At 63.9% G+C, this 22562-nt stretch overlaps 1 protein-coding gene across 4 annotated transcripts in view; it reads right to left on the minus strand.

Moving 5' to 3' along the window:
• Positions 1–8015: 8015 nt before the first annotated feature.
• Positions 8016–22562, minus strand: part of Acsf3 (acyl-CoA synthetase family member 3) — a 42968-nt gene continuing 28421 nt past the window's right edge. For 2 of the 4 annotated variants that reach the window (XM_047529422.1, XM_047529421.1), the window contains 5 exons: positions 20681–20807; positions 12294–12428; positions 11821–11932; positions 10945–11193; positions 8016–10061 (listed from right to left, as the gene is read on the minus strand). In XM_047529422.1, the coding sequence (XP_047385378.1) occupies positions 9944–10061; positions 10945–11193; positions 11821–11932; positions 12294–12428; positions 20681–20807 (741 nt within the window). In that variant the 3' untranslated portion in view covers positions 8016–9943. The other 2 variants (XM_047529424.1, XM_047529423.1) reach the window with 2 other exon arrangements.

The raw sequence follows: 22562 nt of genomic DNA on the forward strand, positions 1-22562 counted from the left end.
CCACCCTCTGAGAGTCCCTCCTCGCTTTCCACCGTTCTTGGTCTTGCTTTTGACCCTCTGCCCACCTCCCAACCCCACCCGAGAAAAACAGGCCAGGCCCTTCCTCAGGAGGGCCAGGTCCTGGCTGAGTCCCTGGTGCAGGGAGGGGCCCAGAGGCAGGGGCTCAGCCACAGGAGTAGGGGTCCCCAGGCTGGACCCAGACCAGTGAGGCAGATGCCCTCCATGAGTCTGGCCTAGCGCAGGAAGCCAGAGACAGGAGCTGGGGCCTTGGGCAGGTCTTGTGGATCCAAGGGGTGGAAGCGTGTGTCGGCCTGCAGCGCCGAGGTCCTTTCTGCGGGCTGCACGTCTGGCTCCTCTTCCCCGGCGGGCTTGGGGACACGCCCTCCTCCTTCCACGCCCGGACTCCAGCTCTGACCCCCACGCCGGGCAGCTCCCTCCCTTTTCTCATCTCTGCAACCTCGGACATTTCAGGTTCGCAGCTTCCCCACCACCGGCCGCCACTCCAGCGCTGCCAGCACGGACCGGACGCGGGCTGTAAGTGAGCCGGGACTGCGGCGCGCGGGAAGGTCGGCGGACCCGGCGGGACTGTGGGCGGGGCCGGCTGGGATTGAGGGCGGGGCTGGGGGCAATCCTCGAGGTGGGGCGGGACTGTGAGCGGGGCCGGCGGGGATTGAGGGCGGGGCTGGGGGCAATCCTCGAGGTGGGGCGGGGCCGTGGGCGGGGCGGGGCGGGGCCCGCGCGGACCCTCTTCCGCCCCGCCGAACCCGGCTGGTAGGTCCGCCCCGCTGGGCTCACTCGCTCTGGCCGCCTTGCGGGGCTGCGGTCCCCGCGCTGCCGGCCCCGGCCGTCGGGCCTCCCGCCCGCCCCCGCGACCGTCTTCCCGCGTCCCCGACATTCCCAGGGCGCAGTGAGGCGCCCGCTGGCCTTAGGTCTAAGGAGGTGCACTGCGTGGGGAGAGCGCGGCCGAGGCGGGCGCGACCCGAGAGACCCAGAGGACAGCCAGGCACGTCCTGGCCAAGCCTGGGGCTCGTGTCGTCCTGCCGGATTTCCAACTTCCCCAGGACCAAATGGGCCGCGATGGTTTCCTCGGGGAAGTTCTGCGCCCCGCTGTAGGACAGAGGGGCCCCGTGAGCGCGCAGAGTGTAGGCGCGCAGCTTCACAACGGGCGACGCTGCGACCGCGCCCAGGCACCAGGCAGGGCGCCCAGCTTTACAGCGGCGGGGCCCGGCACTCCCGCCGCTAGGCTCCGTTTCATTGATGAGACGCTCCCCGGCCAGGCGTGAAGGCAGCTCCTCGCCAGGGTCCAGGCGCAGCGTGGCTGGAGGGCAGGAGGGAGGCTGTGCGGATGGGGACCAGACCAGCACGGCAGGAGTGGAGGGGGTGGGGGCAGATCAGGAAGAGTGGGATGCCCCAGTGACCACAGCGCCTGAGGCCTGTCCTGTCCCGAGGCCTGGAGGGGTGGTGGGGTCCTACAGAGGGGCTTGCTGCCCCTCAAATGCCTCCCAGGGACACGGAGAGGGGTTGGGGTGAACTGCGGGGCTGGTGGTCTCCCATGTACCAGCTGGTGGTGACGGCGTCCTAGCATTGGCACGTCGCCCTCTGGTGGTCACAGGACACAGTGCAGGAGGGCCCAGAGCCGTGTCCACCAGGTGGGGTGGAGGCTCTGTCCATGTTCAGAAACCCAGGAGGCCTCCCGAAACACACAAAAGAAGACTCATTTGCCAAGCCTGTTTAAGAGTAGTGAGTGTTCAAAACACATGGACAGACAGACGGACACAGAAGCAAGAAAGGTTGCCCCATGGTGTTGGCAGCCCCTGCAGGTCCCTGTGGCAGAGGACTGGAAAGGTGGGTCTAGAGCCTGGCATTCAGCCTGGCACACAGGGAGTCGATCAGAGGGTCCTGGGGGCTGCAGTCCTCCTGCCAGGCAGTGCCTGAACTCCAAGCCTCTGACAGCTGGGGTCGGGGGTCCTGCCTGGCAGCAGGACACTGGCCTCACCTGCCCTCCTTATGGGAATAGTGAATCTGGCCCAGGTCCATCCCCAAGAACCCGCCTGGTTTCCTGGATGTCCTAGCCGATAGTAACCCCGGGCCAGGTGCTGGGGTGGGAGCTCAGGCAGGACACCCTGGAGGAGTGCAGTCCAACAGCTCCTGCCGCACCCACCAGTAACAGCAGAGGGCAGTGTGGCTCCAGGGATGCCAGCAGAGGTGTCCCTGGGTTGGGAGGCCACCAGCCAGGTCTTCTTGCTTGCCAGGACTTCAGGGCTGAGCTGGGCAGGGGTCAAGAGCTCTTTCCTGCTGCTGCCCCTATCTTAGGACACTGGCCTCCAACATGCTCCCCAGACATGGAGACGTACACTCCCTCCCCTGGCTGCAGGTGGGTGGTCCACCTGCCTCACCTGGCATCAGCTCTGCAGCCAGGCCAGCTCCTCCCCGGCCCTGGATGTGCCATGGCAGCCAGGGTTAGGGTTAGCTCTGGGGTTAGGCCAGACCAGGTCGGTGGTGAGGACTGTTCCAGCTCTGAAGTCCAGTGGGTGGGGCTGGCCGTAGGGACAGGGAATGAGGTGGAGAGTGGGCAGAGAAGAGAGGTCACCAGGATGCTCTCCAAGATGGGCCAGGGCTGCCTTGTAAATCCTGGGGGTGGGCTTGTTTGACAAGCCCCTGAATGGCAGGTGGAGGCATGAGTGGTTGCAGGCCTGCAAGGCCAGCTTTACAGGAGAGGGCTGCCCCCGCTGCCCAGCAAGCACAGGTCTGGACACTGAGCCAGCCATGCCCGGGGCTGGGCCACCTTGCCCAGCGTGGGGTGTCTGCCCCTCCTCCACTCCAGCCTCTCGCAGCATTCCCTCCCCATGTCACCACCTCTGTCCTCATTCTGACCCCTCTGGTGACAGCAAGGAGGGGAAGGAGGGCTCTGCAGAGGCCTCTGCTGTGGCCAGCGACTGCTTCCGGCCACCAAGAGAGCCCAGCACCATCCCAGTTCATCCCCCAGGCCTGTTTGGGAAGACCAGTACGTGGCTGGGCTGAGAGGGAGGGGTCCTCGTCCTGTCTGCCAGAAGCTGCCCAAGGGGTGCAACGGCCCCTCGTCCTGCTGCAGGCCCCGTGGCCCTCCTCTGCCTCCCAGCTCCTCAGGGCCTAGCTGGACCTGCCCCTCTGCAAGAACAGGGTGGGCAGAGGCCTGGGCTGCCTGCCATCCCAGCCCTCTGCCCGGAGCTGCGCTGCTGTCTCAGTCAACACCAAGCAGATGGGGACACGTCCGGGAGCAGACTCCCAAGCCGCATCAGGCACGTTAGTGACGTTCAGGTGAGATGAGCCTGCGACAGAGTCCCCGTCGCGGGTGTTTTGCCTACTCCTGTCTGCAGCCCTGGGAGAGGGTCCAGTTCTGCCGGCCTTCCCGGGTTTTTCTGGAATGACCCTGTGGCCAGGAAGCAGGGTCCATCTCCAGTCCTTCCTGGGTCACAGAGCCAAGTAGAAAGGCTGTGCTCATCTGGGGGAGAGGGTCACAGGGCTCAGAGGCCAGGGTGTGTCCTGCTGTCCTCATTGTCCAGACAGAGTGGACTTGGGCCAGCAGAGGTGCTGACGTCTCCCACCAGGTCCAGTGTTCCAGATGCAGTAGCCAAACTCACAGATGGGCAAGGCTCCAAGTCCACAGAGAGCTGACCAGGTGCTGACCAGGTGCTGACCAGGTGCTGGTAGGGCTCTGGCACTGTGCAGGGAGGCCTCCTGACCTCACCTGGGCCTGAGCTGACCTTGGAAACTGCTTGGTCAGGCTGTCCAGAGAGGCTGGGCCTTTAGCAGAGAGCCAGGCTCCCCGAAGATGGTCAGCCCCCACCCCCGCCCCCGAATGCTGGTGACATGCACACCTGCCTGGGGCTGGCCACCTTGGTCAGCAGAACCTGCTCCTGGCAGGTCATCGTGTGTGGACCTGGCCCTCACCTGCCCCTCTTCTCTCCCCTGCTCTTCCTCCTCTGTCCAGGCTGCAGGCTGGATACCTAGTCTATTCTGGACCCTCCCCAGGTCCCCATGCTGGACACTCCCCACACTGCTCCATGGCCACCTCAGGTCACTGTCCTCAGCTGCCATCTGCCTGGGGTCCTCCCATGGGCAGCTGCCCTTTCTGGCCTTTGCTCTGCCCTGACTGATCCCTGGCTCTGCAGTAAACTCGCTGCGAGCCCCCAGGGCCCTCGCGTGCCCCCTGCCAGGGGCCTTTCTGTGACTGCCCATCTCCTGGCTTCCTGTGAGCAGTGCGCGGCCCTCGACGCTCTCCTTGGGGCAGGGTGAGCTGGAGGCAAGGGCTGGGCAGTCAGGTCACTCCATGTCAGAGTGTCATTAATACAGCGAAGGGGAGGGAACGAGGAAGCCCTGAGACAGCAGGCGCAGTGTGAGCACAGTGGACAGATGTGGCCTGCTGGCCAAAGGCCGTCCTCTGACTGGATTAAAGACACACGAAACGAAGGCACAGTGGAGGCGGAGAGGAAGGAGTGCGAAGGGCGACCATCTTGATGCCAGCCTGGGCCAGGAGCGGGCTGCACCTGAGCCCAGGCACCCGGGAGGCCCAGGCAGGAGGGCCACGCCAGGCCAGCCTGGGCGACTCAGTAATAAGAGGGCTGGGGCGTGGCCCCGACGTGGAGGGCCCTGGACAGCGACCCGCAGGAGCACAGGCACGGCAGTCTGCCTGGACGGGGAGACGGCCAGACCTGGGCCCGCCGCGGGAGCCGGAGCTGCCCCACCCGTGACTGGGCGACGCCGGTTCTTCCTGGAATGAAAGGACACAAGAGGAGCCCAAGCGTCCAAGGACTGGAGCTGGTGGCCGCGTCCTCTGGACTGGCAGGACCAGCAGAGCACCACAGATACAATGTTCAGGCTGGAAACTGCCCCCAGGTGGCTTGTGGCCAAGAGACCACCCGGTGGGAGTGCCAACGGCTGGAGGGCAGCGTCAGAGGCCACACAGGCCAGGGAGGGCAGCAGGGCCCCAGCGAGACCCGGGAGGAGGACTGTGGGACCACAGGGACCAGAAGGCCCAAGCTGCATGTGGGCTGACCACACTGACCCAGGAGCAGAGCCCAGCAGGCGTGGGCAGCCACTTGAGCCACCCTGCAAAAGGTCACCTAAGACAGGTCCAGTCCCTATCCATGCCCCCGGCAAGAAGGGCACTGGGACCCAGAGCCACTAGGATGTTTCAAAGGCACACTTGACAGGCGCCTGGCAGGGTCCGGGCTGCTCCCTGGGTCCCTGAGTGGCCTGCAGACCAGGAGGGGCCCCAGGCATCCAGCGCCACTTCCTTTCCCACATGAGTTTTGCTGCAGTCAAAAAACAAGACCAAACAAAAACTCCGGTTCTCAGAGCCTTTAGGTTCCGGTCTTGGAAATAAGGTCCCAGGCTGTGGGTTGGCAACCAGGCCCAACAGCCGGAGCCGCTGGGACGGTGCTGCAGGGCAGGCCCGAGCTGCCCAGCTCGCAGGTCACAACCCAGAAGGGCAACTGACTTCGCGTTGAGAAGGGCTTTGGCACCCACCTGCTGGCCTGTGGTGTCAGAGTAGCCAAGAGTTGTGTGCATGATGGGGGGCAGGGACCACCTCATCTCCAGAGGACCCAGGCGAGGGCCACCTGGGCTGGGCCTGCCCCTGTGTGGACATCAACAGCACAAAGCAGGAGGCCAGCTATGTAGCCTGTGTCCTGTGGTCCACTCCTGCCAGAGCCTGCACACGCCCTGGCCACTGCTGCACAGGAGCTTGCTCCTCTCACAGGTCCAGGAGAGTCCTGTGGAGGACGGAGACTGAAGTGGGCACTGCCAGAGCCCAAGGAGTGAGTGGATGGTGCTGGCCATGCCCAAGTGCATGTGGGCACAGGCTGGGCTTGGGGCTGCCCGCTGTGCTGAGAGACTGCATCACACGCTAGAGGGCAGGGGATGGCCTGGATGCCAGGACTGGGCAGGAGGCCACACCAGGAGCCTGCCCCTCCGTTGTCCCAAAGCCACCGTCAGCACCTGCAGGGAAACGGGGCAGTGAGGGGTCAGTGTGCCCAAGGCATCGGGGCCTGGCCAGCAGAGCTGCCAGTTGAGCAGCGGACAGTCCTTCCTCCTGAGACCCCTGGGCAGGCTCAGTCCTTGACCACCCGGAGACTCCAGCAGGGCATCCCTCGGTGCTCCCGCCTGCTCCTGCTCCTGCCCAGGCTCACCTCCTGCTGTGCCGGACACCACTCCCTCTGGGCCACTGGCCCACTACCCCAGCTCCCACAGAGGGTGAGCTTTGCCTCGGTTTCCCTGTGGGTACAGGGCTAGCCTGGTCACCTATGTCCAACCTCATCCAAGGGGAAGGGCCCTGGACGCAAGCAGCACCGCTTCCGTGCCAGTCCTCTCCTCTCGGGCCCTGGGATGGCCAGGGACAGTCGCTGGCTCCATCTCAGTTGTCTCATCTGCAAAGCACCCCAAGGCCCCCTCCCTGGAAGTGTGAAGCCCCCACAGGAGGCACTGCAGCGTGTCCATCAGGTCTGTGCAGGACACGGGGAGCCCATGCCCACCCTGAGAGGACCCAGAACTCGGGGGTGCGTGGCCCAGCAAGCCCCCCACCCGTGGTGGGCAGAGCCAGCCTTGCCAGTGTGGCGCGGGGCCTGCTCTACCTGCAGCTGCCCAGCCGCGCTCCCGGCCTTCACCAACAGCTGCGCCGGCGGAGCAGAGGCTCTGGGGCTCTGCTGCTGTCCTCACGGAGACTGAGGCAGCGCGAGGACCCCTCTTCAAACCCCAGTTTTTGTGATCGAGTCAGAAAGATTTGAGATTCATCACTGGGAGCAACAGGGGTGAGTTTACTGAAGAGATGGGGAAGGGGACACTCTCGAGGGACAGAGGGGTCCTCTCAGAGATGAGAGGGACAGCGTGCCTCTCCTGCACTCCAGTTTTATTGGGGGTCCCTGGGAAGTTTCCAGAGTCCCGCCCAGGCCCGCCTCTTGACTTTTGACTGGCAGCAGGGCGACATCAGACTTTTAAGCCTCTGCGACCATGGCCACTCTTGGTCCCCTTGGCCCACGCTGACCAGTTCTTCTTGGAGGCTTTACTGTGCATTCTTCTGGATTTGGTGACCGGGAGGGTCTTGGGACCTGCGGGCAAGTCTCCCCTCGGAGTAGCTCGGGCTCCTCCCAGGGACCTCATTCGGCCTGCCTTTCTCCTGCAGTGAATGGGCAGTTTGCCGAGGACTGTGACCCATCCTGTCCACCAAGGCCAGGCAGGGCTGCAGGTCAACTGCTTCTTGGAAAAGACAGCACACAGGGTCAGCAGTTTCGTAGGACTGCCCGTCCCTCCTCCTGTGGCCCCCACGGCACCAGCTGTGTGTGAGTCATGACCATCTGGTGCTGACCTCCTTGGCCAGCCAACCCTGCGCCACGCTGTGGCTCCTGTGGCAGCGACATGCTTGTTCCACCCCATGGGATGGAGGCTGCTCTGACCTGTTCCATGGCCCATGAGGGGACACTGACCCCAGAGCCCACCCAGGCTAGTGTCCGGGGCAAGAGCAAGTGGTCTGCTCTGGCTTGGGAAGGTTCTAGAGGGGGCACCAAGAGCTGCATGACAGCACCCGAGGCTCACCGACAAAGGCAATGGGGAGCATCCCACCCAGCAGAGGCGTGGCACCAGGAAGGAGGCGGCCGCTGCGGCCGGCCTGCGGGTTGGGGTTGGGGTTGGGGTTGGGGTTGGGGTTGGGGTTGGGGTTGGGGTTAGGGTTAGGGCAGTTAGGAGGGAGGGTTGGGGTTGGGGTTAGGGTTGGGGTTGGGGTTAGGGTTAGGTTTGGGGCTAGGGTTAGGGCAGCCAGGAGAGAGGGTTAGGGTTGGGGTTGGGGTTGGGGTTAGGGTTAGGGCAGCCAGGAGGGAGGGTTGGGGTTGGGGTTGGGGTTAGGGTTAGGGTTAGGGCAGCCAGGAGGGAGGGTTAGGGTTGGGGTTGGGGTTGGGGTTAGGGTTAGGGCAGCCAGGAGAGAGGGTTAGGGTTGGGGTTGGGGTTGGGGTTGGGGTTGGGGTTAGGGTTAGGGCAGCCAGGAGGGAGGGTTGGGGTTGGGGTTGGGGTTGGGGTTAGGGTTAGGGTTAGGGCAGCCAGGAGGGAGGGTTAGGGTTGGGGTTGGGGTTGGGGTTAGGGTTAGGGTTAGGGCAGCCAGGAGGGAGGGGCTGGTGTGCACACCGCACATTGTGCAAGACGTGAGCAGACGGCCCTGGTGGCCATGTTCTCTGCAGGGCCACCTGGGCTGCATCTGGTGCCACCTACAGGCTTGCACAGCTGTCCAATAGGTCCTCCCAACACACTGGGCTGCTGCTGTCTTGGAACCCGTCACTGCCACCCCTGCCCGCCCAGGCCTCCTCAGAGGCGTGTCCTGCTCCCTGGTGCTGGACAGGAGCCAGGGCAGCAGGTGGACACCTCAACCCTCCTTGAGTCCACTGACACCACCCAGGTGGGCTGATGCTCTCAGGAAGCCCAGAGCTCAGAGGGATGCAGGGTTCCTGGCTCCCGGGGCCTGGGCAGGGCTCTGGCCCCAGGAAACTTGGTGTGCCCGTGCAGAGGCAGGCTGGGGCCTCCTGGGCACAGGCACGGCTGGCCCACAGGCCATCCTGAGGCTGCTGGCACCTGTCCCTGTTCCCAGGAGGCAGCAGCACTGTCTCCTAAGGTGGTCTGACGCCCACCTGCAGGGTGCTGATGAAGGAGGGGAAGGAGAATGGGGTGGCCCCACAGGCTGCACGGGCACCCAGATACAGGAGGTGCTGTGGCCACGACCTCAGGATCCTGCCACCGTCCCTCCAGCCACTGCCACACCTACTGGAGCTGGTCTTCCAGTAACTCCTCAAGTGCCCTGCCTCTCTGGCTGGGGTCAGAACTGCTTCCTTTTGACAAATTAAACGGCAGCCTGCTCCTGGCGCCAACTCAATGGCAGCAGGGCTGTCTGCAGACGGCCAGTGACCCCTCTGCCAGCAGCCCAGGCCGGGAGAGCAGGCAGGGCAGGTGTGGGCACTTCCAGCCAAGTGGGCGCTCTGCAGCTGCACGGTGCTCGGTCGCACTGCGCTGGGGTCTGTCTCAGCATGGTCGTGAGGACGTGCTCCCTGCAGGGCCTGTGTCGGGGCCAGAGCAAGGCGTGGGCAGTGGGGAGCCTGGTGCTGCTGGGGACGGGGCTGGCGGGAGAGCACCGTCCTTGGCCGTGTCTGACACGCACCGGGGCTCACGGCACAGAGCTGCAGGGACGTTTCCAGGACATTTCTCTTCCACGTGAGAGAGAGAGTGGAGCCAGTGACTGAGGGATGACCCTGCACCCTGAGCTGACCTCCCCAGCGGAAGGCCTTTCCTTAGCTACCAAGAAGGCCTAGACAGGCCTCTGGGTGATGTCCTTGGAGAGCAGGCTGCTCCTGAGGGGCAGCAGGATTGGGGGTCCAGGCCACTGACGGTGGCTGCCCCCAGCAGGAGCCCGTCTGTGGGGTCGGGCACAGACAAGAGCTCCAAGGGCTCCGTGCCGCTCCCAGGAGACGGGCACCATGGGGCAGGGGGGTCTGGGAAGGCGAAGGCGGCGGAGGAGACTGCAGTCCGGGAGGCGCGCTGCGTGAGCGGGAGCAACGCCACTCGGGCGGCCCCGCGTGGCCTCGAGCACTGGACGTCTGCCTGGCGCACAGCAGACGCCCAAGGGTGGCAGGAATCCACCTGTGGGGCAGTGGGAGCACCCCGGCTGGCGGCACGGCAGGCTGTCCCCACCGGAGGGCACCGGGTGGCCGTGTGTGTCCAGGGCTGGGCGGCTCTGGGGAGGGCCCTGAGCAGGTGGTGAGGGGCAGGTGTTCGTCTCTTCCCTTGGGGCACCTCAGACCCTCCGGGACCTGCCCTGGAGGGCCAGCAGCCGGGCCTGGGGCAAGGACACGGAGGGCAGGGGAGCCTGGGCAGCGGGGCAGGAGCTCGTGGGACGCCTCTGTCCCCGAGCCCGCCGGGCTGGCTCCTCTGCTCACGACGGGTAGAACTGCCTGACCAGGTCCTTCTTGTTGACCTTGCCCATCTGGTTCCGTGGGATCTCCTCCACCAGCAGGAGCTCCGAGGGAATGGCGTAGGGGGCCAGGCTGCCTCTGCAGGACAAGTGCAGCTGAGGCCACTGAGTGGCCCCACCCGGGACACAGGACATCCCCATGGCCCAGACGGGGTGCCCAGCCACAGGGACCAGACCTGGCCAGCCGCCTTGTGATCACCCCCATCTCTTCCCCAGGAGTTTGGGAGCAGCTGACCACAGGAAGGGGCCAGGGGCCAGTGTCTGTCACTAATACCACAAAGACCACGGCAAGCTCACAGCTTCCTGGACAGGGTCACAGCCTGGGGACGGGCCTGACCAGAGCAATACGGGGAGCTGGAGTTGCCTCCTGAGACCTGCAAGGGAGCTGGGAAGGGCTGCCCTGCTTAGGGCCTGTGCCCGGCAGAACTGTGCCACAGAGGTGCTCTGGAAGGGGCTGGGGTGGCAGGCAGGGTGGGGACTGCTTGCTCTGCGGGGCATTTGGAGACCTGAGCAGACTCCAGGAAGACCTGCAGCTTGGGGCAGAACAGGCAGACCCCTGAGGCCAGTAGACCCCTGAGGCCAGTGGACCACAGAGACCAGCAGACCATCAAGACCAGGAGACCCCTGAGACTGGGAGACCACTGAGACCAGTGGACCACTGAGGCCTGTGGACCACTGAGACCAGCAGAGCCCTGAGGTTTGACCACGTGGCCCGGCCTTGTCACTGAAGTGTGCTGTCTGCATTCAGTGGTGTTTGGGTGAGTCACATCTGCGACCTTCTCTGTGCAGTGAGCAACCTGTGCAGCAGCCCTTCCACATTCCCCATGGTGCGGGGCCGGGACCCACAGGGCAGGTGGACCTGTGAGTCCTGACTGGGGACCCCTCTCTAGGCTGGCCTGTCCCCCCACAGCTCCTCCCATTCCAGGGAGGCTCTGGGCAGGGACTGCCAGGGTGTGGAGTACCGTGGAGCTCCCACCAGGCGGCTCGCCGTGGCCGCATGGCCAGGCAGCTCCCCGCAGCCGCGCTCCTTGTGGTTGCGACTGCTGGCGGGTCTTCTCACGCCCCACTGAGCCTGACGACCACACGGGCCCTGCAGGTGCCGGGCAGGAGCCTGACCGGAAGCAGAGACGCCAGGAGGCAGGGTGCAGACGGCAGGCCGGAGCCAGAGGCTGAGGAGACCTCCGCCCAGCACCAGGCGCTCCTGTGCTCCTCTGAAACAAGTACCCACTTCACCAAAGCCACCAGCAGCCCCACACCCGCCTCGCCACGTGGGGTTCCTACTGTGATCCGCCCAGCTGTGCGGCTCTGACCAAGTGGGGTTCCCGCTGCCCAAGGGCTTGTCCTGGACAGGCCAGACACCTCAGCTCTGAGGGAGATGGGATGGGGCAGGGGAGTGTGGGGAGGGGCCTCCAGGCGGCTGTGGTTCAGGAGGAGGGGTCTGGGGGAGGGCCTGCCGCTGATCTGGGATTTAACCTAAAGCAGGGACGGCAGGTCCAGGAACAGGCCTTTCTGCCCCCATAGCCTCTGGGCAAGGGTGTCCTCTCTCCAGACCTGCACGCAGAGACAGCGCCACCCAATGGCCTCCCTGCTGGCCTGGCCGCTCCTCATGTCCACCTCCCAAGTGCCAAGACCCAGGGCTGTCTCCTCAGACTCCAGGACAGTCCACCTGTTCCCAGTCCCCAGGAGGGTCCATCCCTGCCCTTCCCAGTCCCCAGGAGGGTCCATCCCTGCCCTTCCCAGTCCCTAGGATGATCCACCCCTGCTCTTCTCAGTTCATAGGATGGTCCACCCTGTCCCCCCCAGTCCCCAGGACAGTCCATCCTGTGCCTTGGCCCTACCTGGCCCATTCCTTGAGGTCCCTGTGGGACAGTGAGTGTCCTTCTCGAAGAGTCACCACAGCCGTGACCCGCTGGCCCCATGTCACATCTGGAATTCCAATCACGGCCACATCTGAGGACAGAAGGATAGGCTGGGACTCCTGGGAGGTCAAGCGGCTGCGGCCATGCGGACAGTGGACAGCAGCCCCCCCAGTCACACGGTCTTGGAGCAAGTCCTGGGAAAGGCCCTGCTCGCTGCCCTTGGCTGTGGGGCTGCTCTGGTCTTCCCCACTGTCCTGCAGGAGGGAATGCACCCTGGTCAGACCTGGAAGCCAGCCTTGGGCATGGCGGGCAGCAGCTCAGGATCCACCACAGCCTGCGTCCTGGTGAGGGGCACTTCACAGGGAACCTGGCTGGCAGTAGGAAGGCTCCCCTGGCCCCGACTGCTCAGTCGAGCAGGGACAGTGTCCCCCGGGCAGCCTGCATCTGCTCACCGGCGATGCTGGGGTGGGCCAGCAGGTGCCGCTCCACCTCCAGGGCACTGACTTTGTATCCTCCGGTCTTGATGATGTCCACTGACGTCCGACCTCGGATCCAGTACTTGCCATCCTTGAACACGGCTGTGTCTCCTGGAAGAGCAGGCTCTGGTGACGTCCCCAGAGTAACCAGGTGCACCTGGTCACAGGAGGAAACCTCGGGCTCCTGGTGGTCACCATGGCCGCCCGCCCCTGGCATCCATGCTCCCTTCCCATGGGGGCCACTTCCGTCACTCACGTCTCATCCACACTCCCCTGCCCTGTGCCTGGGGGGCTGAGGCGGTGCCCACGACATGCCGGGAGCCAGTGGGCACAGGCCTGCGACACCCTGCTCTGGCAGCGTGTGGGCCCCTCCTGCCAAAGCCATCAACGGCCACTGGTGATCCTTGGTGAGGAGCACCTCTGCGCCCACTGCACACCAAGCTTGACGGCAGACCCCGACTCAGGACGACCCTGCAGGAGGGTGCCGGGGCAGCGCCGTGGAGCCCAGCAGAGCCTGGCTGCCCCGCCTGTCGAGGGTCTGCAGGACATGCCGACCGGTCCTGGGCACGAACAGGCACATCACAGCCCTCCTGACCTCCCAAGGGTCAAAGCCCTCCTCCTGATGGGGGTGCTGCCCTCACCCCTGACCTCTACCACCTGAAACACCACCACCCACTGGCTCCTCCCCAGGATCCCAGGACCTCTGAGGTCTGGACGCTCAGCCATAGGGTAGGGAGGCCAGGGGCAGGGCCAGGGAGGGCTGCACCTTGCCCACAGTGGCCTCATAGGTGGGGAACGCCGGTGTCTGTGTGGCATGCCTGTAGATGCGCGTGGTCCCTGGTCTGGGAACAGGCTCCCTTCCTGGGGGGCTACGAGCTGGAGCGGGCCATGACTACCTCACAGTCCACCACTGCAGACACCCGGCACCCTCCATCTCCTGCCCAGCTAGTGGCCTGCAGCTTGGGGCATGCGCCTGTCTACTAAGTAAGACGATGGGCGGCTGGACGGGCTCCAGGTTCGTTCATGGCATGGAGGAGACCAGGCCCCAGGTGACCCTCTAGCACGGCAGCTCTGCAGAGGGAGGCAGAAGCAGCGGGTGGGTGGCCTCATCCTTGTCCTGGGGCAGCCTGCCTGTGGGCACTGGCTTGCAGGAAAGGACACAGGGTGGGCTGAGGGGTGGGTGGACACAGCCCGTCCTGATGTTCGCTCCTCCTCCCGGCCTCATTGTGGCCTGGCTCCAGCCACCCCCACTGGGACCAGGCAGCCTTCCCGCAGCCTCTCTCTAGGGGATCGGACCCCAGGGGGCCCTACCACCAAGCCCACCCCAGCCCCTTTTCTTTTCTGTGGGGGGGGGGGTACCGGGGATTAAACCCAGGGCATTTACCACCGAGCTTCATCTCGAGCCCTTACTTCTTGAGACAAGGTCTAGCTGCATTGCCGAGGTTGGCCTTGAACTAGTGATGCTCCTGCCCTAGCCTCCCGAGTCACTGGGATCCTAGGAGTGGCAGCCCTGGCTGGTGGATGGCTTTCCCAAGCCAACAAACGCCCTGGCGCTGGCTCTCCTGCCCCAGCCTCAAGCTGCTCTCTGCCCCTGGGGAGGAGTGCCTGGTCTGGGCTCCCCGACTGGGCTCCCCTCGGGCTCCAGTCATCCAGATGCCTGTGTGGGGGACAGCGTGGGGAGCACTGCCCTGCCCTGGACTGGGCCTCCCAGACTGTTCCTGCCCCTCCCTGTGAGGTTCCAAGGACACTCTCCTGGTGTCCTCTGTTGTGACAGCTCCCCAGCGGGAGCCTGTGGGGCGAAGACAAGAGTCACACACAGGCTCCAGAGGGGCCACCCCACGGCTTCACTCACACGGGGCTGAGATGGGTTCTGGGCAGTGCCAGCCATCAGCGGGCACGTGCATTCCCTCAGCCCTTGGGGTCTCCTGAGACTCGGCCCCTCACTGCTGAGACACGGGGCCGTGAAGGTTGGGGATGGGCAGGGAGGATGTTCCCAGGGAGGAAGGGCCTTGGAGTCAGAGAGGCCAGGCCCTGTGGGGGAAGGACCAGGGTGACGCTCACACACAGGAGGGGCAGAGGATGAGGACAGGTGTGGAGAGGCAACAGAAGGCCCTGGGGACGCTCAGGACTCAGCTCTGTGAGGCAGCTCCTGCCCTCGGCAGCAAGGACTGGCTCAGGCCGAGCTGATGGAGGCACCTTGCTGGCAGTTCACTGGGAGGCAGGAGGCAGGAAATCAAGCCTCGAGCCTTCCAAGGCCCCAGAATCCAGAAGCTGAGGAGGAGGCCTGCAGGCAGTGCTGAGCGTGGGCTTTGCTGGACAGGCCAGACGCAGCCTGGCATTCAGGTGGACAGACACACGGTGGGCACTACTGAACCGTCCCTGGACACGCGCCGTGAGCATGCGGCCAGGCCAGGCGTGGGGCTGGAGAGCAAGGGCGGCCTGTGCCCTGGGTGCGAACAGTCCCTTGACCTCTTCAGGCTCCGTGAGGTTCCAGTGGGGACACCACCACGAAGCCCCCTGCTCTGCAGACTGTGCCCTGCCCCCAGTGTGTGTGCCCTGCGGTCGCGGGTCGCAGCTTCCCCGCGGCTGGCAAGACAGTGCGTCAGCCCTGCCTGTGTGGCTCCGGCTGCCCGCGCCATGCCTGGCCGCCCCGACCTTGGCCGTGGAGACACAGCTGTGGCCACAGCTCCAGGTGACCGCTGGACTCCCCAGTTCTGCTGAATGGCCAGGTCACCGTGGGGTCAGATGTGGAGCTGGCAGCTGGCCTGGGGTCTCCTGCCAGCCCCACGGTGGCCCGAGTGGGACCTAGGCCTTCTGGAGCGTGGTGGCGGCAGCGCCTTGGTGCTGGGCACGATCGGGCTCAGAAGGGGCAGCCTACGGTGCCCGCTCCAGGCCGACCGAGCCCTTGGCTTCCCGGTGCTGAGGCAGCAGCACCCTGGCACAGTCAATGTGCGAATGCAGGGTCGGCAGCTCAGGACGGGGTGGCCTGAGGTGACGGGCACACGTCTCTGCCACGGCCAGGGAGCTTGGGCTGGAGGTGTGCTGAGCCTGCGCCTGCGCCTTCTCCTCGGGATGGCACTGTGGGAGGGCACCGCCCCTCTGGACGGCAGCTGCTCACACAGCCAGATGGACAGGGCACCACCTGGCTCCCAGGACCTGGGTTGTGGTCAGGGAAGGCTGCTGCCCGTCAGAAGGCCCTGTGGGTTCCTGGCAGCAGCAGGGAGGTGCAGCAGGTCGAGGGCTGAGCCTGGGAGGCTGAGGTGGGCTCTGCCGGAGCAGAGGCTCTGGGCACACCCGGTCGCGGTGCTGGCAGCATCCTTTCTAACCCAGGATGGTGGGGAGGCAGTGAGCCCGCCTCAGCCCAGCAGGGCCCCCACACTGCCTTCCATGGTGCACCCTGCTCTCTGCGGCCACTCTGGAGCCTCCTTGGGGTGCAGGGGCAGATGTCCCATGGCCACGAAATCCCACGTCCCTCTGGGCCTGCGGGCTGGAGGCTCCACCTGCGTCCTGGCTGTGCACAGATGCCCACAGATGCCATGCTCCTTTCTGCCGAGCACGGTGCCTCCCAGCCTGAGCTCCTCTGAACCTCCCAGGCTGTGTGACTCCCTGACCTCTCAGCGTGGAGTGCCTGGGCCTGAGAGCCAGTCCTGCTCGTCCCCAGCTGCCTGGCTCCGTGTGCACAGGAAGTTCTGCTGTGTCCTTGCCACAGGGAAAAGGCGGGTCTGTCCTTCCGAGCTCCAACCCCCCAACCAGGGCCGGGGGCGCTGAAGCCAAGGTCCGACCGCGTCCCAGGGGAGAGGCCGGTGCCGGTGCAGCAGGCTCCACAGCGCAGTTGTGCCCGGCCAAGGCGGCTCTCCACGGCAGGCGGTCTTCGAAGCCCATGGTCCTGGACTCGGTCTCCCCCACGTCTCTCCCCTCGGCCCGACGGGCAGCCGGGGGTTGTGGCAGACGCAGAGCAGACACTGGTTTAGGCACTGCTGTTGGCCAGAGCCGATCCACAGCTCTGCCTGCAGGGTTAAAACACCCTCTCCAAGCCTAGGTCCCACCCTGGGTGTATGGGAGGACTAGCGGGCAGCCGCCCTGCTGTGGGGCCTCACTGGGGACAGTGTGTACTGCCCGCGAGGTCGGGATTCATGACTGGCCGGGAGGTCCTGCCCTGCAGATGACAGGAGAGGGCACTGTCCTGCCGAAGGACCTGGGCCGTTGGTCCTTGAAGCCTGGAGGAACCTGGAACCACCATTCCCAAGACCACCCTGCCACGTCTGCCTGCGCCCTCTTGTCCCTCGGCAGCCTCAAGCCCACCAAGGCCCACCCTGTCTTCTGGGGCAGAGGCTAAAGTCATGAGTCTCAGGCTCCAGAAGAAGGCGGTACCCATGGCAAGGGAGGAGCCAGCTGTCACTCTGCCAAGCAGGAGACCCCTGGACCCACCCCTGTGGGTTATAGACCAAGGAAGGTCCCAGAAGGCACAGAACGGACGGGAAGGGGTGCGTGATACTCTGCAGGGCTGCTCGCCTCGCCCACAGCTGCCGGGCCAGCCATGCACAGAGGCTCTCCTCTGGCAGTAGAAGCAGTGGTGCTGAAAACTGGAGGCCGGAACCACACGTGTGAGTGGCCAAGAACAGCACGGCCCCCAGGGCAGCCCCTGTGGGCCTGGGGTGGCGCCTGAGAAGCAGGGACCCAGGTTCTCTTGGCCAGTGGAGCCCAGGCCCCTCTGGCACACCAGGCAACGTCCACCCAGCTGGCAGGGAGGCGCCTGTGACCACTGCAGGACCAGCCGAGGTAAGGGCTGGCAAGGAGTGCAAGTTTAAGGCCAGCCTCAGCCTTAGGCCCTGAGCAACTCAGCAAGACCCCGTCTCTCAACAAAAATTAAAAAGGACTGACTTAGCGGTTAGGCACCCCTGGGTTCAATCCCTGGCCGCACGCAGCAAGGACAAGCAGGATGCCGGATCAGAGTGCAGGCCCTGGCGCTGCTCCAATGGCAGTCCTGCAGGTCCGGGAGAACCCAGGGAAAACGCTACGCCCAAGGGGATCGCAACAAGGGTCTGGCTGAACGTGACGCTGATCCAAAAATCGACAGCCTCCCAACACGCTGAAGATGGAGTACGCTGGGGGGGACCAGTCAGAAGAGCAACAGGAAGCCCGCGTCACACCAGTGCCGCGGAGACGCGCGGGGGCCACATTCAGCGCCGGCGGAGATGCATGGCGGCTATGGAGGGCCAGCCGCTCCCGGGGTGCCCAGGTGGAGGTGCAGGCTGAGCCTGGGGGCTGCGAGCTCCCCATGTGTCCCAGGTGCCCGGAGACCTGTGTCTGTGGTTCGTGCAGCCTGCTCTGGGCTGCGGTGGCCAGGACGCCCAGCTTCCAGGGCTCTGTCAGCATGCCGGCCCCTGCGGGTGCCTCGCCCTCCTGGAGGGACCCTACTGCAGACCCCCACCTGCAGGCCTGATGACAGGGCAGGCGTAGCAGAAGCCCACTTCAGCCCAGTCTCAGGTGGGCCCACGGCTGGTGGCCACAACCTCCCATGGGCTCTACAGGCTGCACTCACCGAGCTCCATGCAGGAGCACAGGGTGAAGGTCTGCAGGCTTGCAGACCAACATGGCCAGCAGGCAGCGGCCAGCAGGCAGCCACATGCCACAGGGTGAAAGCCGCAGGTGGACACTGCCTGTGTCCCCGTGTCCCCCTGCATGTGGCATCCATGCCTGTCCCCTCACATGGCACCCATGCCTGTGTCCCCGTGTCCCCCTGACGTGGCATCCATGCCTGTCCCCTCACATGGCACCCATGCCTGTGTCCCCGTGTCCCCCTGACGTGGCATCCATGCCTGTCCCCTCACATGGCACCCATGCCTGTGTCCCTGTGTCCCCCTGACGTGGCATCCATGCCTGTCCCCTCACATGGCACCCATGCCTGTGTTCCCGTGTCCCCCTGACGTGGCATCCATGCCTGTCCCCTCACATGGCACCCATGCCTGTGTCCCCGTGTCCCCCTGACGTGGCATCCATGCCTGTCCCCTCACATGGCGCCCATGCCTGTGTCCCTGTGTCCCCCTGACGTGGCATCCATGCCTGTCCCCTCACACGGCACCCTTGCCTGTGTCCCTGTGTCCCCCTGACGTGGCATGCATGCCTGTGTCCTGCACTCAGCTTAGTGCCAGGGGGCAGGGGCTTCTCTCTGCGGGAGCAGCCCTCCACCCTCTTCCTGAGTAGGATGCTGCCCCACCTCCCCTGGCACTTCCCTGAGTCCCCTGGGACCTGGCCATTGCTCTCAAGGACACCCACTCCCTCCCTGGCTGGCTATCACTACACAGGTGACAGGATTCAGATTGTTAAGGTCCCACCCACCCTGCTGCAGCCACACGAGCAGACATCCTCTCCCCTGAGCCCTGGCCACCCTTAATACACCCCAGAATGAGCTGCCATTTGCTCCTGGCACTTGCCAGGTAGAAGCTTAATTAAAGACCACAGGACTCCCAGCTCCTGGGGTCACCTGCCTGCCTGGCGACAGGTAAGCCTGGTGCTCTGAACAGGCCTGGGTGGAGTGAGCCTGGAGAAGCTTCAGGGACTGTTCCAGGGAAAATTCCCTTCCTGGCTGCACAGGTTGGAGACCAGGGGGCCTGTGAGGAGCTCCCTGCCTGTTCCCAGGGCAGAGGCATCAGGTGGACCCACGGAGGCCACTGAGGTGACTCTCCGGCTCCTGCCAGAAGCCCTGTGGCAGGAGGGGCTGGCCAGGGAAAGGGTTAAGTCTAATCTGCCCTGATTCCCGCTAATGTCACGCTCCCCTGCAGGAGCAGCAGCTGCGAGCTGATTGAGGCTCTCGTTAGGCAGGCTGCATCACTAATGGCCTGTGACAAAGGCGTGCGGCTCCCAGGCCTCACCCCCAAGAGCCAGCTAGACACACACACTCCCTTCCTGTTTGTGGGACGTTACGGTGAAATTAAGCGGAATTTAAAATCGTCTTCTCCCGAAGACGGCTGCTCACAGTAACTAACGAGCTGCTCCCTCAGCTGAATGCCCCACGCCCGTCGCCCAGAGGCTCCAGGCCCCAGCTTCGGCAAAACCCGCACTGTTGGGCTCCTGTGCTTTTAAAGGGGGACAGGAAAAACAACATGTTTTATCTTCATTTTAAAATAAAGGAATAAAAGAGAAGGAGACTTCATGGAAGCCAGCCAGGGCCCCAATAGGACTGCCCGGGGCTCGGGCCTCGGGAAAGCGCAAGTTCAAAAGCAGCATTCCCAGTGGTCACTGAGGACAACCCAGGGCAGGTTGGCCTCCACCAGAGAGCTTGCCTAGCAGGAGACTTGGGGGACCTGGCAGGCTAATCACAAGCTAACCACACCCTGGCGACCCGACACTGGCAAGGTGGTGTGTGTGGAGCTGTTTGGGGCAGCAACCTGTCCTGGGGCTCGCGGGAGGCTCCGTCTGCAAACCTCCAAGCAGCTCGTGCGCCTGCCCACCAGCGCGCCCAGCCCTCTGCCTGCCCATCTGTGCTGCTCTCTCTGGCCTCACCGCCTGCCTGAGTGAGGCCAGAGCCACTGGCTGAGAGGTGAACAGCCAGACCACGGATGGGCCCCAAGGGCCCCAGGTGCTGGGGGCATGCAGCAGCTCCTGGGTGTCCCCTGCTCCTCGGCAGGAAGGACCCTCACCTGCCCTTCCACCCAGGGCTCCCTCAACTGCACACAGACCTTCAGGTGGCTGAGTCCTTGGCCTCTGTCATTCAGTGACCTCAGGCCTCCAGGATGCTGGACCCTGCTGCCTGTTGACTATGCTGGTCTGGTGGGCTGAGAAGCTGGAGCGCTCAGGGTCTGTTGGGACAACCAGGCTGAGGGCTGCACTTGGTGTGGCTGCAGCTTCCTTTTCTCTACCGCCTCTTCCTCTCAGATGCACCAGACCACCCTGATGCCTGCCCTGCCTGATGCTGCTGCCCCACAGTAGTAGGGAATAAGCCACTTTGTCACACTGGCTAGCAAACCATAATGTGTGAAAACAGGTCTCTCTTTTTGAAAAATATTACCTTAAGAATCATAAGATAAACCATGTTCACACAAAAGGTAGGCAAAGAGAAAAAGTACCCAGCCTCCCACATCTCAGAGCCAGGGGCTCCTTTTGTGTGTCCTCCTACTAAAATCGCTCCACCAACAAAAGCAACTCAGTATCTGCTGCATCCTCTACAAAGCCACACAGACCACAGTCAGGTGACCCTGACCCGAGGTGGGCGAGGCTGCTGCGGGGCAGGGGCCGCAGGACCACCAGGAAGGAGTGTGTGGGACTGAGATGCTGAGTGTGCATGTGTGTGGCAGGAAAGGGAGGCGAGTGGTGGGCTCCGACCTCCTCCTGAGGGACGACAGCCCCTGCAGGGCTGGTCCTACCTGTCTTAAACCAGCCGTCCGAGGTGAATGCACTTTTTGTCTCTTCTGGTTTGTCCCAGTATTCTCGGAACACAGAGGGTCCCTTGACCTGCAGCTCCCCTTCCTTCTCTTCAAACCCTGGGGTCACCTGCAGAAGGTGGGAGAGACATGCAGGTCGGATTGGGCACACTCCCTCAAGAGCAGGTCTCCCCCTGCCCCGGGGGGCCCTCACAGGCCCTTGCCCTGTCCTGGCCACATGCTTTCTGGAATTAGATGCATTGTTGGAAGCAATTGGAAAACACAGCCTTCTAAGGAGAGAGCTCAGTCCCGCCAGGGCTGCCTCCTCCACTGTCCTTGCCCAGCCCTGGATCACCTCATTAGACCCCAGGCAGCACACGCAGCTCTCCAGACCTGGAGACAGGACTGGCCCAGGCTCAGTTCTCAGGGCCCCAGCTGGACGTGAGCCGTCTGTCTATTTCTGAAGGCTGTGCCAAGTCCCACCCCAGGGCACTTCCTGGACAAGCCGAACTCCTGTCCGGGGCCGCTGGAGTGGCCCAGAGGTGCAGCGGCCTGGTAGAGCCTTTAGGAGTTGAGAGCTGCTTAGAGGGGCCACTGTGGGAGGGGGTTCCAGGACAGGAAGTGAGGTGTAAGGAGAGCTCCAGAGCCTGAGCGACCAGGGGTCTTGCTCAGCAACCAGAGCTCACGTGGAAGCAGGAAGGACCCCACACATGGGTCCAGCCCAGTCCTCACCACCTCACCTGCTCATGGGGTGGTGGGTTGCTTGTAAGCCAAACTGCAGATGCTATTTGAACCTGGCTGATCTCCCCACAGCTGTCCTTGGTCTATCCCATTGCTACGGACAGACTGGCTGCCGGGTGGTACACCTGAGGCAGGTGCACAACAAAGCCCATCCCAGAGAAGGCAGGTGGACTTGCAGATCTAAGCCAATAAAAACACGACTTTTATAGGTGTGAACAAGACCCGTGAGGGCCAGGATGTCCAGGAGTCATACACACCTCTCAGCACAAAGAACCAGGAAGTATCAGCAGGCGGGAGGATGGAGGCAAAGACTTCACAGCACACATGATACAAAGGCTCCAAAAAGGAAGGACAAACACTCTGGGAATGAATTTAAAAACCAGGAAATCTCAGTAAGGACATGGAAGATGTAAAGCAGGACCAATGAAAAACAGAAACAAGGCCACAGTCGGGCTCAACACAGAACAGACGCCACTGAGACGAGACCGAGAACCCGAAGGCAGCAGGGGACATGATGCAGTGACAGCAGCCGGGGACAGGCCGCTACCCTGTGCCCAGGACCCAGAGCACTGCCAGGCCGCTGCCCTGTGCCCAGGACCCTGAGCACTGCCAGGCTGCTGCCCTGTGCCCAGGACCCTGAGCACTGCCAGGCCACTGCCCTGTGCCCAGGACCCAGAGGACTGCTCTCATGCTACCGATAGGGAGGAGTGGAGAGCATGGGCAGAAAGAGAAGCGTTTGATAAGATCTGGTTAGGACCTCTGAGTCTGTCGAGAACATATAGCTACGGCTTCAAGAACCTAGAGGACCCCAGACAGGACAAACCCCCAAAAGTACAGGTGCAGACATGTCTCATCCAATCACCAGCAACTCAGAACCAAAGACAAAAAGTCCAGTCACGCTGCAGGCCGTCCTGCAGGAAACACAGGAAACACAGCAGGGGTAAAGCAGAAGCAACAGACGCTGAGCACCTGGGAGGAGAAGGGACCTGTGCTTCCTCCAGAGTTCTCTGCATCTCTGGAAGCTGAGCACAGTTGTAGTGCCTCCCAGCACAGTCGTGCATGGAGCTGCCACAAACAAGCAGGGGTGCAGGGGTCTGCACGTGGCGAGGGCGCTAGTTTTCTGGAAGTGGGCTGTGGAAAACAA

This window comes from Sciurus carolinensis, chromosome 16 (genome assembly GCF_902686445.1).
Source record: "Sciurus carolinensis chromosome 16, mSciCar1.2, whole genome shotgun sequence".
Classification (NCBI taxonomy): Eukaryota; Metazoa; Chordata; class Mammalia; order Rodentia; family Sciuridae; genus Sciurus; species Sciurus carolinensis.